Source organism: Chelmon rostratus, chromosome 3 (assembly GCF_017976325.1).
Source record: "Chelmon rostratus isolate fCheRos1 chromosome 3, fCheRos1.pri, whole genome shotgun sequence".
NCBI lineage: Eukaryota > Metazoa > Chordata > Actinopteri > Chaetodontiformes > Chaetodontidae > Chelmon > Chelmon rostratus.
In genome coordinates, this window is record NC_055660.1 from 13,325,464 (window position 1) to 13,345,612 (window position 20,149).

The 20,149-nt window shown below is 41.4% G+C and overlaps 2 protein-coding genes across 2 annotated transcripts; one reads left to right on the forward strand and one right to left on the reverse strand.

Moving 5' to 3' along the window:
* Positions 1-7,387: 7,387 nt before the first annotated feature.
* LOC121603852 (somatostatin receptor type 5-like) lies at positions 7,388-9,767 on the forward strand. The gene is made up of 2 exons (XM_041933112.1): positions 7,388-8,164; positions 9,060-9,767. The coding sequence occupies exons 1-2, from the start codon at positions 7,388-7,390 to the stop codon at positions 9,765-9,767; spliced, it is 1,485 nt and encodes a 494-aa protein (XP_041789046.1).
* Positions 9,768-11,346: 1,579 nt separating this feature from the next.
* Positions 11,347-19,807, reverse strand: LOC121603966 (protein CutA homolog). The gene is made up of 7 exons (XM_041933313.1): positions 19,754-19,807; positions 19,158-19,223; positions 18,841-18,989; positions 14,104-14,163; positions 13,859-13,904; positions 12,602-12,651; positions 11,347-11,868 (listed from the first exon to the last, which is right to left on the reverse strand). Exons 2-7 carry the CDS (start codon positions 19,218-19,220, stop codon positions 11,769-11,771), a joined length of 468 nt encoding a protein of 155 aa, XP_041789247.1. The 5' UTR covers positions 19,221-19,223; positions 19,754-19,807; the 3' UTR covers positions 11,347-11,768.
* Positions 19,808-20,149: the final 342 nt, after the last annotated feature.

Below are 20,149 nucleotides of genomic sequence, written 5' to 3' on the forward strand. Positions count from 1 at the left end.
CGTTCACTGACTTTTTATTATATGTGGTCTTCTAACAGAAACATGAAGGGCCAACTCTGTAGGATATTGCCCTTAATTACGGTATATTTCCACACAATATATCAGGTATTGTTCTGAATTGGAGGTATAGTTTTTGATCAGAGACGAGAGTTGAGAGAGGTGACATAAGAAAGGAGAGGAAAGGAGATGAGAGGTAAAGAGAGGAAACAAGAATAGAGAAGAGAGCAGAGGAGGAGAGGAAATGGTTTTAAAATAATTTTTAAAAAAGGCATTTTTAGCAAAAACTGTATATCCAGCATCTTCATTGTTCTCCTCTTTTTATCACTTTCCACCTATCCGTGAAGTCTCGCTGCTTGAATTAACGAGTAGCAGTCAAATGAACACATTAATCTAACCTCTCATGAACTGTCTGTCTCTGTCTCTCTCTCTCTCTCTGTATCTGGGCAAACACAGGAGCTTTTTATTTAATTGGTCAACATCCACTCTGATGCAGCTTTTAAGCCTTTTTATTCGATTCTGTTCATCTGGCCAATTCAGCCTGTAATTACATGCATTTGCTTGGACTACATGTGTGGGAAGAGGAGGTGATTGTAGCTAACGCTGTGTTTATCAGACGCAACATAAATACACTCAAACAAAGACAAACATATTTTACCTCCAGGGTGTTTTTTGCCTCTAATCACTTGCTCGGGGCAAAATGGCTCATTTGAATGTGAGTATGTGAGCACACCTCTATATTCTTGTCTTTGTGTGTATACATATGCATGGTTTTGAAAAAGCAAACAACATTCAAAAACGTCTGTGAGTGTGTTTGCACGTCTGCATGTGCACGGCGAGCTTGTGGGAGTATTGATCAAAGTCAGGCTAATCTGTGAGCTCTTGTCAGTCTTTGTAATGAAAATGTGAGAAGGCAGCGGCGCGGTGGGGATGTAGACCTGATCCAACCCCCCCAATCCGTTAATTGAACGTCAGCCGAGGAAGCAGACTCCCGTGAGAAATAAGACTGATGGATGGCCAATTAGCTGATGGTGTATCTCTCTTCCACTTATAGTGTCTTGTTCTAAAGTGGACTCATTTGAAAAGAAAAAAAAAACATTGTCGTCAATCACCTATCAGCTAAATAATCAGTACATGCACATAATTAGTCCACTGTCCTCCTGCAAAAGACATCTTCTGTGGGACAAAATGCTGACTGGTGTTCTGTTGCAGGGAGAGCCTTGTGTGTGTGTGTGTGTGTGTGTGTGTGTGTGTGTGTGTGTGTGTGTGTGTGTGTGTGTGTCATGCTTCTGTGATGTGATGGATCTATTGATGCTGTATGTTTTACATACTGTCGTTATTGTACAGTAACTTTCAGCTGTTAATTTCTACCTTGCTATGTTTATTTATGCAGCAGGTACCACTTACTAACAACCCCCCATTTAACAAGACCAACAGTCTTCAGCCATGCTAGCAGCTCTGTGAGGCCGTACTTGAACCAAATGTCCATATCTGCATGCTACCATGCTCACAGTGATCATGTGGTTGCTATTTAAACAGTGTTAGTTTAGCATGTTAGCATGTTAACATTTGCTAGTTAGCACTTAACACAAAGTACAACTAAGGGTGATAGGAGTGTCAGTGTAGTTGTGCAGATATTTGGTTATGAAACAAACAAGAGAGATATTCACTTGATGATGGTCCTACACCAAAAACCACCAAAGTTCTAAGAATTTATCCTAAGGGAGACATGAATGAACCAAAATTTATGGGAATCAATCCAATATTTTTAAAGGTATTTTAAGATAACCTTCAGAAATGCTCATGGCACCAGAGGGAAACTCACCAGAGTCAACAGATTCATCCTCTGGGAACTGTGGATGTCTGATTATGTGCCAGCCAGGTTAGTAAATGTTGAGATATTTCACAGGATAAGCGAAACTTTGTCCTGCTGGTGGCGCTAGAGGTAAAGTCAGAGAATCACCAAAATCCATGTGAAGCTTTTTCACTCTGAGCTACAAATATCAACCTCATGGTGGCGCTATATGAAAAGCCAGGGGGTCACCAGAGTCAGGAGAATTCATCCTCAAGTGCTGGAGCAACCAGCTGACAGACCACCTACAGTAAATTATTGATTAATCATTTCCAAAGCCGTTAGTTACAATGCTTCATTTATTTCATGGCAGATTTTTGTTTGTCTGAGTCATTTTCTGAGGTTGAAAACTCATTTTGTTCATATTAATTTCCTGTACGTCCTGGTCCGATAACAAGCAATATCCCCTCTTAGTGCAACCATGACTGTTAAGTCATTTTATTGAAAGACTGCAGCAGCATTTGAGCGTGGATATTGATGCATATTCAACAGATGCAGGAGTGTGTTTCAGGCTCTGGTGTGTCAATGCTCATGCAGTGTGTGTGTGTGTGTGTATGTGTGTGAAGTAAAGGTGGAAAAATCTCTATTAATGTAAAGTCCTCCAGGCTCAGCATTAATGGCAGCTCAGTGAAATTAACAATGAGGGTGGAGAACACCTTAATTGCTACAAGCTGTTATGCAAATTCTTTGACAATTTCAGAAAAGGTCTCCAAACGAGACCAACATTTAATTACAAAGCAGAGGGAGAGTAAAAGAGACAACGCAAATGCCCTAACATGCACTTATTGAAGGTAATAATAATGATTAGCTGTTTGAGTGGTCAACGTAAATATTTGGCTTACGGGCATTTATTTTAATGGTGACCTTCTCTCTCATCTCTCGATCACAGCCGCGGCTTAAATAACTATGAGGTTATTACACAGGCATCAATTGAGTTTTCAGTCAGGAAGAAAGCAGGTTTTCACCCCCAGTGTGAACCATGTCATCATGAAGAGGCCTCTCATATGCACAGAGTCAACATAACTGTCAGTATAACAGTACTTACTTACTCACAGCCGTAGCAGAAACTCATGCTAAAGGAGTGTCATTATTGATCTGTTCATTGTGTCACCTCACCCAGAAATCTCTGAATACACTACTTCCAGTGGAGCTCTGGAGTTATAAGGAATAGCGTGGCATGCATGTGTATTTGGTGATGTTGTGGACAAACAATGAGTGTTTGGTACATCGTGAACATGGAAACCAGTGGTGGAGTAATGGACTGCCGTGCAGGAGTTGCATCCAGTGTCATCAGCAGAGGCACCTCTTCATTTCACCAAGTCATGAACAAGCACACTGTGAGTGCACACACACACACACACACACACACACCTGCACCTCCAGTGTGTTTCGTCTGGAGGAACTAACTGTTGAGGTGCTGAATGACTGAGCATAGAGCTTTAGAGCAAATAATAATAAAGTGCAGACATATTATCAGCAAAATGTACTTGAAGTATCAAAGCAAGAGTTGTATTACCCCTGGGACTGATGTATAATTACATTGGACAGTATAAGATTGTTAAAACCAATGCATCAATACATAATCAGCATTTTCCTGTTGTAGCTGGTGGAGGTTCAGCTTGTTTGAACTACTTTGCATACAGTTAGCAGGTCATGAAGTTTCGAGTGGAAATAACTCTTTTGGTGGAGCTGCGGACAACTGCTTCAACTTTAGCAGTGTGTTTTTGTACACCAATAATATATAATATAACAATAATATAATAATAATAATCATTTGATGTAAAATCTTAATATGTAAAGTAACTGGTAACCCTGAGATAAATGCTCTGAAAGCTGCACACGCTGCACCAGTTTTCACCAGGGCTGTCTCATTTTTCTACAAAAAAAAAAAAATCGAAAAACTAAAAAATAAAAACCTATTATTAATAATCACATTATCATCATAAAGGTGTTTCGGTTGAAATCGTGATTTTGTTGTGTTTGAATTGTGTTTTTATTTTCACTCTTTGACCCATTGTTAACATAAAAATACGGATAGATGTAAGGCTACGTAATCTGGTTAAGGACAATCGTGGAGTTCTGGAGGAAATGCTGTCACAAGACTTGTAGTAATAAGACCTTTGAAATGTTGAGGAACGCATCAGATTAGATATTAGTTTCACATTTTTCCTCCTACGTCTTCATCAACGGCCCCCTCGCTGCTCAGGTGCAGACTGTTCTCTTTAGTGTCATTTTATTGAAGAACGACGGTAACTCCCGCTCTGTGTGCTCCCTGTTTTTTGCCAACGTTTGAGCTTCAGTTTCATTATCTGTGATAAGAGCGTTGTGGATGAGGCAGCATCACAGTGGGGGTTTTTTTATTAGATCTCTGGATCAAAGGAGGGAGTCAGTGTATCTGAATGTTCACTTTGGAATACATTTCATGTCAAAAATAATTGTAATAGGCTCTGTGGCTAATGTCCCGTCAGAGTTTCTGGCAAATAAATTTAATGTTTGACTTCATCAGCTTCCTTTGACTTCTGTTTTTGGGGGCAGATGTGGCCTAGAGGTTGGAGAAGCGGCTTGTGACCGGAGGGTGGCCGGTTCGATTCCCCCCCACCTGACTGGCAGAGAAACTTCCATTAGCCGGCTGATGTGAGCAAGGCACTTAACCCCCCCATATGCTCCCCTGGCGCCTAAAGCGGCAGCCCACTGCTCCTGTGTGTTCACTGCATGTTGCATGTGTGTGTTTACAGTGATATCCCAGTTTGGGATCAGTAAAGTGAATAAAATAAAAAAAATAAAAAAAATATCTGCTCATTCTGAACAAGTTGGGACAGGAGCAACAAAACACTGGGAAAGTTGTGGAACCCTCCAAAAACACCTGTTGGGAACATTCCACAGGTAAACAGGTGATAGTATCATGATTGGGTATGAAAGGAGCATCCTGGAAAGGTTCAAAAGCAAGGATGGAGCGAGGTTCAGCACTTCATGAACACATGATCGATCCATGTAGTAACATGAAGGATATTACTACATGGGCTCAGGAACACTTTGTAAAACTGTTTTTGGTAAACACAGTTTGGACCTTGTGACACTGACACCTCTGAACCTACAGTATCTGCACTCAGCAGATGCACAAAGGACACTGCATGCACACATGCACAGATGCACGGATCTCAACACACACAATGCTCAATACATGGCATTGTTGCCTTTGTTTGTGAATGCGAAGACCACCGGCTCTTTAATCAGCATTCATCGCGTTTGTCCCTTTCATTTGCTCCGCATTGGGCCTGGTGGGCCTTGTCTTGACCTCTTGATCACCATGGCAACATTTCCCAGGAAGGTTTTCTTAGAGCTGACAGTAGGGTGGCAAACAAAGGAGGCGATGCCTTCTGGGAAGACATATTGTCTGTCTGCTCTTATTGTGTGTGAGAGATTAGAATGGCAGGGTGTTGCACAACCTGGAAATCAGGAGCCGATCAGGAAGTGTGTGTGTGTGTGTGTGTGTGTGTGTGTGAGGGAGACATTGAGTGATTATATGTAAATTTTTTGGACTATGATTTTTATAAAAACCCTCATCAAGGTGGGAATTTTCTCCTTCCAGATTATGTCAGCCTGTGCAGGGATGCGGGTCTTTAGGTGATAAACCTGAAACGCTTTCCTCCTGGCTGGCCTGATTTATGATCCACAGAAATCCACAGCCTGATTTGCATTTTTAGATGTATCTTGTGCCTCGATATGTTCCTTTTCTCATGCATATTTAATCTGTTATAAATGAGGTTTTAATGTTTTTTCTTCTTCTGTATTTTCACTACAGGAGTAAAATCAGCCATATGTTGTTTTAACATATAGTTTTCAATCCAACTTATTTTCTCTAAACGTGGTTGTTAAAAACTAATGTACCTATAATTTAACTATGAATATAGCCTCTATTTAGTATTATATTTACAAAGAAAATATGATCCAAATAGTCATATATAATTCACAGTGAGGTTGTGAACCTTTTTGAGAGATTCCTTTGCTATGCTCAGAAATATCCATGTCTTGTAAGCCGATGTGGGCTGGCCACCTTTGAATCTATGACACTTGAATAAAAGGATTAATTCTTTCATCTGCTGTACAAAGTTCCTTCAATCTTTTAAGTTAATTTTCCGTGTGTGGTTTACATAATGTACACAGAGTGGTGGGTAGTTTTGACACAGAGTGGGGTGAGTCTGGCATGTTGTGTGTTAGCTGGTTTTAGGAAACCAGTGACATGTTATTTAAAATGAAATAGACTAAATATGACAAAACTGTTTAGCTCACAAAAAACAATATTGCATCTTTGCTGGATTACGTACGTTTCACAGGCGAAATTAGGAAGATTCGTGTGCACCTCAATTTCAAAATATCTATAAATATGTTCTTATTCATTTTATGTTCGATCCATTTATATTTGGTGCAATTTTACTGCACAAAGAGAAAATCTAAAAATCACACTAGCCATTTGTTTACGTAGTTACTATCTCTTCATTTTATCCCTCATAATTTCTGTATCCAGCAGCACTGTAAATTATTCTTCCTCCCTTTTTCCCCTCTTCTCTTCCCATTATCCTCACATCTGCATTAATGCATTGAAGTCAAGGTTGCGGAGGGCATGCCTCTGTTATTTTTTCTCCATGGGTCAGTGCATTTTGTTCCCAACAGAGCACCAATTATTCGCCCTGGCTGTGAGGGATGAGAGTGTGCCTATGTGCGGCATGGTAGTTATTAAGAAGCCAGGATGGCTTCATGAAAAAAGTCTTGCGCTAATCGAACTAAATACGGTATGTTTTTGTTCTGGTGGTGGCTTGTTTTTGTTGTGACGGAAGGAGGGTTGTTATGTTAATTAGTAGTTTAGCATTCTACAAGCCGCTCATCTGAAAAACTTTTTCAACTTCTGTGCAGCCAGGAGATAATTAGCTTAGCTTCGGAAAGGAAAACAGCTAGTCTGGCTCTTTCCGAAGTGAAAAAAAAAATCTGTTGAGTAACTCTACTAAATAATGTATTGCATTTGTTTAAGACAGAAATGTAAGAGCAACGATTAATGTTTTTAGAGGAAGCAGTCAGTTAGCTTAGCTTAGCTTTAGAGGTGCTTAATATATTTTTTGGTAACAGTTAACCTGTTCATCCACAGCTTTTCAAGATTCTGTCTTCATTAAGGAGTTGACAGTAGAGAGGTGATAGAAATGAGGAGAGAGGTATCGTATTTTGGAACGTTAGACATATCCAGACTACCTGTTTTCCACTGTCCGTATGCAAAGCTAATTGCTTAGCATACTGACGGCCCCCTACTCAATGCACAGATATTAGAGTCATATCAATCCCCTCATCTAACTCTTGGCAGTAAAGCGAACACATGCATTTCCCATAATGTCAAAATACACCTTTAATTCATGTGGTAAAGCAATTTAGATTGCCTTTTGTGTATGAAACATGCTAAACGAACTAATTTTGCTTTGCCTTGCAGGCCCATCAGCCTGTTGCTGATGGGATCTTATCGACATCTGTTGCCTCATAGTCCGTAACGCCTCCATGGAGCTCATCCAGGCCACCCAGCTGCCGCAGGAAGTGCCGACTACTACCTGGAGCAACAACTCTGTTCCCCCCTACTCCAGTTTCCTGCTCCTCTCCACTTCCTCTGACCCCGTTCTCGAATTCACCCCACCTGATGTCTCCGCCCTCTTGAACAGCACCTGCCAGAACTGCACCAAAGCTGAACCCAAATCCCTTCCTGGCTTGGCTGGAATCTTCATCCCGCTCATCTATGGGATAGTGTGCGTTGTTGGCCTTGTGGGCAACACTCTGGTCATCCACGTCATCGTCAACTACACCAAGAATGAGTCAGTCACCAACATCTACATCCTCAACTTAGCTATCGCGGACGAGCTCTTCATGCTGGGCCTGCCCTTCTTGGCGGTGCAGAACGCCCTGCTCTCTTGGCCCTTTGGCTCGCTAATGTGCCGTGTGGTCATGACAGTGGACGCCATCAACCAGTTTACCAGCATCTTCTGCCTGACTGTGATGTCAGTGGACCGCTACCTGGCTGTGGTGCACCCTATCCGCTCCTTCTGGTGGCGGCGGCCCCGCGTGGCCAAGGCCATCAGCGCCACAGTCTGGGCAGGGTCCTTTGTGGTGGTGCTGCCGGTGGTGGTGTTTGCCGACGTGCTGAAGGATGATGGGAACTGCAGCATCGTGTGGCCTGAGCCAGCAGAAGTGTGGAAGACGTCTTTTATCGTGTACACGTGCACCGTGGGTTTCTTCTGCCCCCTGCTGGTCATCTGCTTGTGCTACCTGCTGATTGTCATCAAGGTACGGCATTTACAATATCACAGAAGTGTTTTGTTAAGACAGAATTCTCCCATTTAAAATCTTTTCTTTACAGCATTTCCTTAATGTTACTTAATATAGGAACAGTGGATTCTTAAGCTTCTGCTTGCCATTAGCAGTGCATGTTACAGACTTTTAAGATTGGTGAGTGGATGTTTCTTGCTGAAATGCACCTGGGGAGTCATAATCAACTTCTCTTCTACAAAATAACACTTGAAATATTGTTGATTATATATAGTTTTTGTTAATTTGCAAAAATCCCTTCAATAAAGCTGTAGTGCAGGAAGCAGCTTTCATCGCGAGCTACACACTGGTCCACACTAAAATCCTTCATAATTGGCCTGTTCTCTGTTGATATGACAAACTGTGTTGGAGGGCACTTGCAGTGAAGCAATGTTTGCACTGCAATAATGGAGACGCACACTGTGCCAGAGTTAATCTGTTGTGATTATTTGGGAAAACAGAGAGAAATTATCTGCCACAACATATACAGCAACACAAAGAAGGCTGCATTCCTTTTATTGCTTTCAAAAATACACTTTCATTTTTTGAAGTATAAATTGGCACTGAAGCTCTGAATAACAATGCATCAAAACATGTGTTGATCTACAACTACTGCTAATATTTAAAGGTCCAGTCCAAATCACAAAACAGCATATTTTTCCCCTGACCACTAGCAATATCGTACCATGGAGATAGTGCTAGATGTGTGTTTATACTGAGTTTTTTCACTGTTTCAGTCATATATTTTTGTATCTCACATCAGAAATGGTTATATTTCATGTGATATAGCCTGATAGTGATATAACTCGGAGCTTTACTAGTAAAAATGTGTTTAATTCAGACAGCAAAAAGTTATTTTTCCTTTCTTTCAAAGGTGCGCAGCGTTGGAAAACGGGCGCAGGCCACGTCGTCTCGGCGCAGGAAGTCGGAACGTAAAATCACCAGGATGGTGGTTGTCGTGGTGGCAGTGTTTGTCCTTTGCTGGCTGCCGTTTTACGCTCTGAATATCGTCAACCTCCTGATGGTCCTGCCTGGGGACTTCAGAGGGCTCTACTTTTTTGTTGTTGTGCTGTCATATGCGAACAGCTGTGCCAACCCCATACTGTACGGATTTCTGTCTGACAACTTCAAGAGAGGCTTCAGGAAGGCGCTGTGTGGCGCTGCGTGCAGGCCGAAGAACAACGACAGGGCCGCCACTGAAGCACAGCGGCCGACAGAGGAGTGGGGCGGCATTGTGCTCCAAGCGCAAAAAAGTGAGGATGTCATAAATGTGCAGAACAAAGACTGTGGCGAAAAAGAAGAGGAGGAGGAAAGCACTGCACCAGAGGGAGCCATGAAGATGAGTGAAATATGCAAAACGTCACAAAATGGAAACCACAGCGGAGTAACAGAGGGTTCAAGGATGCAACCTGAGCCGGAGCACTCTGGCTGCAGTGCCAGACATGGCGAACTGGCTGGGAAAGGCAAAGGCTCTGATGCTGCTGAGGCGGTGTCCACTAAGGCCAGTAAAAGCAGAAACAGCAGGTCGCAACCTGAAGAATTCCCAGACAAAGACACTGTGCTTGAAATCAGCTATCTGTAACAGGTGTTGACATGTTTTCACTGGATTTTGGTACATGCCTTTTAAAGTGTTTCTCACAGACGTTTAAAATTGCTGTAAATGTTACGAACAAGTGCAGATAACAGATCACAGGCACAGCGTTAGATGTGGGACTCTTAGATGTTGGGGTCAGATTCTTTTTTCTTGGTGGAAATACAGATTCGCATGATGTAATAGTCTGCAAATATCAGTGCAATTGTTTTGCCATATTGTGAGACTGTAAAAATAATGTAACTTTTACAAAATATAAAAGCTTTTACTTTGTTAACTAAGTTACAGCAAAGACCAGATTTTTTTCTGTATTGATTCATTGCTGTCACGTTGTACACCTTTTCACATTTAAAAAAAAAAAAAAAAATCAGGAACATCATGTTCTGAAATGGCTAATGTGCTGTATGAATCATGTCCCAGCGGGAGACAGCAAAGCTAATGACCCATTGTGAAATGAAAAATGTCAGTTATGTTTACTTTTACTGTTGCTGCTGTGGTCCTTGAAAACAGCCCACAAATGTAAATCTGTTTTCAAAGACACATTTCGGTCTGTTGTTTAGTGCTTCTTGTGGAACAACTGCGCTTGCCTGAGCACACGCGTGGAGCCGGACGTAGATAAAACTCTTGCTTCGACGCAACCACGTGATTTATTTTCTCCCTCCGCTGAGATGTGCAATACCACCACATACAAACAGTGCCAGACTTCTACTTTCTAAATAAATTTACAGCAGGTTTCAAGATGAAGCAGGTTTAAAGTCTAGTTTCAGTGTTAGTCATCCTAACCTGCACTCAGAGAGGTGATTGTTTCAGTATGTCTGCTCTTAGATGTGATTTTCAATCAAATCAGAAACATGTCAGTGAGAAAGCTGCACACCCTGTGCAGAAAAAAAGATTATGTTTGCATTTCCTTGTTAAATCCTCTTAAAATGTAAAGGAAATGTGAAGAGGAATTAAACTTAAAAACACATATAGTATTTACAGTATCCCTGAAGCACATGAAAAACTTTTGTTACCGTTGAACATCCATGTTAAGTGTCATTTTTAGCAAAGATCTGATCTTGTAGTAAGTAAGCTTCGTTCTTGTCGTCACACACTGTTGATACGGTGTAAACAAAATTGGTTGTTGATGGTGGTTGAAATATGAAAGGTGTGTTTTATTGTGTTTCGTAAACTCTATATTTTAAATCTTATTAAAGGCTTGCAGATTTAAATCACATCCCAGATTAGCAGGCTAGATTATTACAAGGCCAACTTGCCACATAATTGCTTTTTTCCCTCAGTTTGTCGTCTCTGACCACAACCAGTAGGGTTTGATTATGATGTTGTATGAAGACGTGGTCAGAGATTTGATAAAGTACTAAAGCCAAGTGCAATGTGGTGAGAGTGGGATAAATAAATGTTTACAGATGATATAGATATGTACATATTTTGACCCTTAATTGGTGTTATATGCAATCACTTGAAGTATTGCGCATAGTTTGTACATGTATACAGTATGTAATATGTACTTGACATGTTTGTCATTATGACCTCAGCTCTGCTGTATGTGGTTCCCCAAGAAAGACTCAAATAAAGTAAAAAATAATGCTCCGCTTTATTGCAAATTTCTTCTTCTGCAAACAAAATCCGGTATCTAACCATATCCGTTCACATTTAAGTGGCAGTTTATTTTGCACCTGGTTCACTTGGAAAATGAAAGACCACGGCTGCCCTCTAGTGGCAAACATACAAAAAGGGAAAGATTAACTTGCAAGTCTCAAATGATGGCTGCAAACAGCAACAAAAGGACAGATTTTAGATAACATCATAATTTCTCTCAGTGTGGTACTTGGTGTGCACTGTGATGCAGCTGGATTACAGATTTGGGTAGTGAGTGAGTCTGTCTCCGTATTGGATGTCTCTTTGAGGGAAATGGTGAATGTAATTTTACATGTTCTCTGATTAATTTTTCCATCCATTAATCGACAGATCCACTCATCCATCAGTCCGTCCTCACTCAGGGACAACGTCTCCTATCCACTTAAGGTAGGGCGGGTTGCCCTGGTCAATAGGCAGGCTGATGACCTCGGCCACCTCATATGGATGGTTCGAGCTGGAGAACACAATGAGCAGTTATGAGTCCACTGAGTGCACAGAGAGGCATGCAGTACATACAAACAGCAGTAATTAAAGCCATACTCTTTGACTACATGAGTCATGGCAGTGAATGGAGCAAATGATCAACACAGTGTTCCTGAGAGTTAGGTTGGAGCGAGGTGCTTTCTGTGTTGGAGTTTAAAGGGACAGTTCACCCTGAAAGCATTTTTCCCCCCTCTTACATGACCTGCTATTTATCCATCTATACTGTTTTGGTGTGAGTTGCTGAATTCTGGAGATATCGACTGCAGAGATGTCTATCTTCTCTCCAATATAATGGAACTAGATGGCACTATTTTCTTTCTACTGAGCTACACCCGCCAACGGCATCTCTGTGCAGAAGGAGCCGTGCATTTACTCGTGGACGATATGCTCGCGCTTGTGACAACACGGGATGTAAACATTAATGGCTTCCTCCCAAGATGAGCTGAGCGGCTAGCTATAAACTAATCTCCACAAGCTAACTGGCAGGCTATGGCATGGGGAATGGATGCACTCTTCCTTCAGCGCAGTGATAGTATGCGGGTGTAGTTCAGTCTAAGAAAATAGTTCATACATGACACTGCTCCCAACAATGTCTGTGGATTATCTTGATGTCTTGATCTAGATGGATAAAGAGCACTACAGGTAAGAGGAAAAAAAACACATTTCTGATTTTGGGGTGAATTGTCCCTTTAATATAAACTTACCGGACATATTCAGCAAGAGCAGGCACCTTGGAACTTCTTGTTTTAATCATCTACACAGAAGAGAGACACTGGATCAGTTCAGCCAATTTCATCAAGCACTACAGAGACTGAACAATTTTATTGTGCAAGTTCTTCTAACGTTGAACGACAAACTTTTCTGATTCTACGATGCCTTGAATTCTTTGCCGACTCTCATCCATATGAAAAGTCTATGAAATGCCCTTGATTTTGACTTTCCTGATGTTGGATGTCTGTGTCTACCTCCTCCTGCTCAATCACCTTTGTAAGTGATGCAGGCCATGAAACAGCACAAGCTAACACTGGCCATGGCTCAACATGTAGTCTCACATGTGTGGGTAAGGAATTTAAGGCACAATGATCACCTAATCTGATTGAGGCCTTGTCAGAAATTCACCACTGTAGAAAGTCACAGCCCACAGAGAGCAGTACAGCCTCTTATTTATGCCTCTGCAGGCACATTCAGGACTCCTTTGGAAGAAACCCCTTCAAATCATTTCCAAGTTTAATGATACTCAATGCGTAGAAGCCACATACTGCTGCCACCCGGCTCACAGCTGAGACTGTGTGCTGACTCATCCAAACAGTGAGAAAATAAAGCAGGAGAGACGCCAGATTCTTCGCTGACAGCTCATCTTGTTTTACACCGTTTTGTTTACATGTCTTGTCCATTCCTGTTACAGTCCAAAAAGCTCAATAACTATTAGCTTAGCCGTTATACTATACTAGCTATTAGTCACGATTCTTTGGTAGGTACAGTTCACTGTAGTGAAGAGACTAAACATTCAGATTGTACTTCTCTCTTCTCGTACATCTCATTATTTTATTATTTTGATTGAATTGTATGTAAATTATATGAAAATTAAATGTACAGAAAGTTACAACCATTATTGTAATTCAAACTATTTTGAAGAAGTTGCAATGAGGTTGTGGATAGTTTTCAGTGTCAATAAGCAGTATTATATTAATAATAGTGCTGGTAAAATCCCAACAATGGACCTCAATGTGCTAGCTATGTTAGAAATTCCACCTGCAGCAGTTAGTACTATAATGGTAGTACATGTGGTAGAAGTAACAGAAGCAGCAGTACCGGTTAGAGTGCAGCTGTAGCAATAACCATGTTCGAAGTAATAGTAGCAGTGATAGCAATTCACCCGGTGTTGCAGAGGCAGGATTTAGGTGCATTTACAGTGACATTTCACACAGCCTAAAATATTACAATACTTTGTCAACACTCACCAGCAGCACCTCATTGTCCTCTTCAATCTTACCCTGCCATTCGTATCTGGGGGAACAAGACAAGATCAGAAATTTGTCATCTAATAAATCCTTAATTATTTGTTTGGGAAAGTATACATTTTTAAGAACCATATGAGAAAACCCTTCATTCATGACCTGTCTTGAAGCAAAACCACAGTGTCCATATTAAAAACGCAGACCAGTCAGTCTAGCGTGATGCTGAAAAGCAGCCGTCTTACACTTACACAGATTTGATTGCTGGGACAATGTTGACGCATGCAGCCAGCTTCTTTTCCACAATACCCCTGTGAGATAGAAGGAAAGAAATAATACACATGAGAGAAGTAAGAGGGCAAAGAACGACGATTATTTCCAGTCAACTGTTACATTAGAATAGCATTAATTAAGAATTGAAAGAAAAACATGTATATTAATGAGTCAGTATAGCAGCTCCTTGCGCATGATTTACTAAAGGAAACAGCTTATTCAATCATATGTTTTACTGCCCAGTGAAAGCATGTGTTCATGTAGGTGCAAACATAAAAATCCTTTTTAAATCTACCTGGTTTGTACCTGCCTTAGTAAATCAGGGGTTGAGTGTTTGTATTGCAAAACAGCGATTCAAAAGTTCCAACAGAGCGAACTCTACTGTTCTCTCCAAGGATACTAAATTTCAAAAAGGTAGGAATGTTGGACTATTACTCAGGCTGCACGATACATCGAAAAAGTCTCGTCTCTCGCGATATCATGGATTACGATACATGTACCGGAAAAAAATCTTAAAATTCGATATTTAAAAAAACCCCATTAATTTCACATTTTTTATGGCGCGACTGGCGTCCAATCGTATTAACGTCAACTTGTTGCGTAGAACAGAGGCTGAGCCCCTCTGGCGGGGAGAAGCCCACCCCTTTGTTGCAGAGAGAGAGAGCGTAGGCGTGATGGCTGAAGGTGGCGGTGAGTGCTCGGAGTCGGAGCAAACGTGTGAACTGATTAAAAAAAAAAGATGTGCCTCCGTAATTTGGAGGTACTTTGGTTTCAGAAGGGCAGACGTGAAGCAAACCAAGGTACGGTGTGGCATGCAAAGTCGCTGTTGCAACTACCGGTGGCAACACCACCAACCTCTTCAGGCACCTTCTGCACCACCACAAACGGCTACACGAAGAGGCTCAAGCTAGCGCCAGCAGCAAAGTTAGCAATGTGGAGAAAAGTCCTTCAACATCCAAAATTACGAATGTGACTACAATTCAGCAGAGCTTTGCTAGTATGACGCCATATGAGACACAGTCGAAACCCCACAAAGCCATAACGGCAGGAATAGCAAGATTCTTGGCCAAAGACATGATGCCAATGAGTGTTGTTAGCGGCAGTGGGTTTGTGGACATGGTTAGAATACTGGATGGACGGTACAAAATTCCCTCACGGAATTATTTTTCTCAAACCGCAATTCCAGACATGTACAAGACCTGTCGGCAATCAGTTACATTGGAGTTAAGTGGAGTGGAATACTTCGCGAGTACCACGGACTTCTGGTCAAGTCGAACCACTGAACCGTACTTGAGTTTCACAGTTCATTTTTTGAGACAGTGTACTTCCCGGAGTCCCACACGGGGGAAAACATTGCGCATGGACTGCGTGAAGTACTAGCGGGATAGAAGCTACAAGAAGAACGTCAAGTGTGTATCACAACCGACAAAGGAGCCAACATTGTTAAGGCCACCCATCTGAACAACTGGGTCAGACTGCAGTGTTTTGGCCATAGGCTTCATCTCGCCATCGGTAAGTAGCCTAGCCTCAACAGCATTACTGCAACTTTATTGTTATTTTGTAAGGGGAGTTATGATCCATTATTTCCCCGTAAGGATTAAATTAAGTGTATGAATTGCATGTTGTCAGTTGTATAATGGTTATCAGTTTCAAAACTAGGCCTAATTCTGCCTCGCGTTTTGGAGTATAGTTTATAGAAGTTTCATTTGACCCGAAGTGCAGGCAATCTTGACGATTAGTAGGCCTACCGCATTTAAAATGCGATACGTCTGCGTGGGTCTGAAACGTTTATTTTCTACATTGCCCTGTACTTGGGAAACCTGACGTCAAACTGTTGGTAGTTTTAACAAAAAAATAAGCATTGCTTTTAGAAATTGAGACGTGCCGTTTTTAAATGAAATATGCGCTGTTTTAGCCTATCACTATTTGCTTTGCACGCCCAGAGCTCAGTGCATGTCAGACCAGAGCCGTAAACGACTTTCCTCTGACAGTGCCTTTGATTTTATATACAGCTTTGTCTTCTGAGCGAACCGACTGCTACCCAGTGGCATATCAACGGTATTGACGTGACACAATGCAAGAATAATTAACTCCCGTGTAGTGGTGCTCTGATAAGAACTTAATTATTTAAATAGGAACAGCTAAAAAAAAACAAAACAACAATATTGAGTTTTTGGCACTCAAAATGTTAACCCTCTTCGATTTTACATTGTAGAGAATAATTTATTGTAGGGCATTGTTTCTGATAAATATTTTCATGTCCCCTGTGTTTTTCATTCTGTTTACTTTTTAGAGAACGCACTTAAAGATGAGAGCCGCATTGCAAGGGCCATTGGAGTGTGCAAGAAGTTGGTGGGGCACTTCTCACATAGCTGGAAGGAGAAAACCGCCCTGCAAAAGGCTCAGCAGGAAAGGCTACCAGAACACCAACTTGTCACTGAATGCCCAACAAGATGGGGGTCGAGACAAAAGATGATTGAGAGAGTCCTGGAGCAGCAGCAGGCTTTATCTGACGTCCTTGCAGGAGAGAGAAAGTCCAGGAATTTGATCCCCACCTGGCAGGACCTGGATGCCCTTGAGTCTGTTAACCAGGCCTTACAGCCGCTTCAAGAATTTACTGATGCCCTGTCTGGAGAGAGTTATGTAAGCGTGTCGTGTGTAAAACCTTAATTTGATGAAGACCTCAGTGCTGGCCGAGAAGCAAGACGACTCAGAGCTCACAAGATCAATCAAACTCAAAATCCTGAACTACATGAACTGTAAATATGATGACCCTGCAACACAGGAGCTACTGGATTTGGCATCTTTATGGACCCCCGATTCAAAGCCACTTACATCCAGGGCAACAAGGTTGCAGGCATCAAGGCAAGAGTTCTGTCAGAGATGAGGAAACAGCATCCAAGGTGATTGTTATATTCTTTTTTTATATCTTAGATGATATAATAAAAATATAATATAAAATATGACGTGGGACTAGTATAAATGCGGGCAGGGGGAAATGTGTGTTTTCATTTTTTTTCTATCATTTTTTGTACTGTAGGAGAGACATCTGTCTCGGGCCCAGTGTGAAGATCAGCCAGCTTGCACCCCTGCAAAGACGGCCAGAAAAACACTCGGCAGCTTCTTCAAGATGACCCCAATCCCAGTTTCATCTGCTGCACAACTGCAGCAAGCCATGGAGGCTGAGCTAAACAGCTACTTGCTGTCTCCTACCATTGACGGTGAAGCAGACCCTCTGGCCTGGTGGAGACTGCACACTGTCAATTACCCACAGCTGAGTAAACTAGCCAGAAAGTATCTCCGTATTCCTGCAAGCAGTTCACCTTCTGAGCAGCTTTTTAGCACATCAGGGAATATAGTGACATGCCAACGCACATGCTTAAAACCAAGCAAAGTGAACATGCTTGTTTTCTTATCCAAAAATCTGTCCTAAAAGCATCCCCACACACACACACACACACACACACACACACACACACACACACACACACTTTTATTGCACTGCATTGCATTGCATTGCCAATGCATTTTGTGAGAACACCAACACACAGTACCTGTGTTATGTCAGATAGTTTGGCCAGGAACAATGAAGGTACATTATTTTTTTCCCCATATAATCATTTCAGCACACTTAAACTTAGTTTACCTGTGTTGTGGCTAATAGTTAATTGCACTAGCCGTTTTGGCAAGGAGCCATAAATGTGTGCCATTTTTTTTTTACATTTTATATTTATTTTCCCCATGTATTTATTGAAGCACTTTTATGTTCAGAGTCAGAACTCATTTTTGCAAAATCTTTCTTGGTTCACCACATTTACTGTTATTAAAAAAGCTGACTGTTTAAGTTGACATATTGCAGCCAAAGGCTTTTGTCTAAATTCATTACCATTTGAATGTTTCAGGTAGTATAGTATTTGATTATTTCAATTTCATTTCATTTTTTTTCCTCATAAAATAATGTTGCAAATAAAACATTGCTTTCAGTTGTTCTTATACACAGTGTGTAATTTGTCAATATGTGGAAGCCTTTCACAGCAAGGTCTAGCAGACCACACAGACCCAGTCCACATTTTTACAGCTGTATTTGGCTGACTGGCCATTGGGATAGGTACAGTAAGAGCAAATGGCACATACTGGCTTATCACCAGCATTGCACAGTGAGGGACTTTGTGAGTCTTATTTACATTTCAGTATTTCTAAAAACTGAAGGGAATAATCATTTGTTTTATTTGTAACACAAATATCGTGAGTAATATCGATATTGTGTATTGCCTATTTTTCCAATATCGTGCAGCCCTAACTACTACCCTGGCAAACATGAAGCAAAGTCCTACACCTGTCTTCAATAAATAATTCCTAATTGTTATATTGTTTCAAAGCACCAGAAGTGACAGCCACCGTCACTGATCAATATCCACTGGGCTGACCACCTTCTTTTTTTTTTAAATTCACAGGTGTAAAGTGTTTACAATTTACTTCAGAGCAGCTGATCTGCTTGAGAGGGAGCTTCAGCGCAGGCTGTGGTAGGTGGGTAAGGATGGGCTGTGAATTAGCTCAAATGTGCAAAAACAGAAATAGTAGTTAATATCCACATGCATACATATAAAAACAATAATACTGTCCACTGAGGACATCACTATAAGCCAATTCAGTAGACATCTTCCAACTCTATTCAGAATCTTAATTAAGAACCAAGATGTTGCTGATCGTGTCACCTGGCCAAGCCTTTAGCCACTGTGTCATTAGGACAAGTGACGAAGGCGGCAGAGTGTGTGCCTGACGTGTACGTCTCAGATGCCATGGAGAACGCCCTCAGTCCAACAGTCCTCAGCAGCTGGAACATAAGCACACTCAGGAGCACCGTCTGGGGGGAGAAGAGGCAGAGGAGGAAGAGGAGGAAACCCAGCAGACAACAGGGCAAAAAGAGCAGCAAAATACATTACAGCGTGGCGTGGAGTTCAACAGGTAACATGAATGTGGTGTGTTAGAGGCATGTGCATGCAGTGAGGATCACGAAGGAACACAAACTCACCACAGTCCAAGCTCTGAAGGATCCACCTTGCAGCGTCTCTGCACTGGGTAGTCCAATGCGCATTGCCTGACATGCCAACATATACACACAATCTTTGCTGCCATGTTTAAAGTGTGAGAACTGCTAAAATGTACTCAGAGGCTTTTTTCCCCCACGGTAACTTTACTAAAACAGCAGGCGTATAAGGAGAAATGTGCATTAAATATGCTCAGCTGAAAAACAGGAGTTCACGAATACACTACTATTGCTATACAAAGTGCTGTATAAATGCATAAAGTCAGACATTTTCTTTGACTTCATTCATAAGTTACACAAGCTGGAGAAATCAGCAGCCATTTAACCACAATATTAATGCAAATGTGACCTTGTTCGAACTTCTAAACAGTCACAGCTTTATGTTATTGGTGACATGCAGACGGCGTTTGTTTAGCTAGTAGCATGTGTTGGCGCTAGCAGTAACTTAACATTAGCTGTTAGTCGGGAACAAAAGCATTATTAACTTAAAGACAGCAAGACGAATGCCTAAAAAGTCAGATAATTTGGTTAATATGAGAGGAAAAAAAGGAAAGAGCCTATTCTGGATGAGTTTTTGTTACCTTCTGACAGCTGTCTGAGTCTGCCGAAAGAGCTAGACACTCTGCCGTAAAGCGTACCGGCTGTATGTTTGTGAAACTGTCGTAAATCAGCACAGGGCTCTCAAACGAAGGTTACCAGTGTTTGTCTTCAGCAAAACGCTAAATATTCATGGAAACATGAATATTAGTTAAAACACACACTCACTCACTCACACACACACAAATAGCTGAATAAAATAAGAACATATAATGGATTCGATCAATTGGAGCAGATACATGTTTTGGTCCATCTTTCCGTAGATACATCTACATGCTTGTAATAATCTATACATCGTGTCTGATTAGTTACACAGATGCATTACTATATTTGAAGTTTTTGACCATGTTGTAAAACAGTAAAACAAATGCAGGATTTGA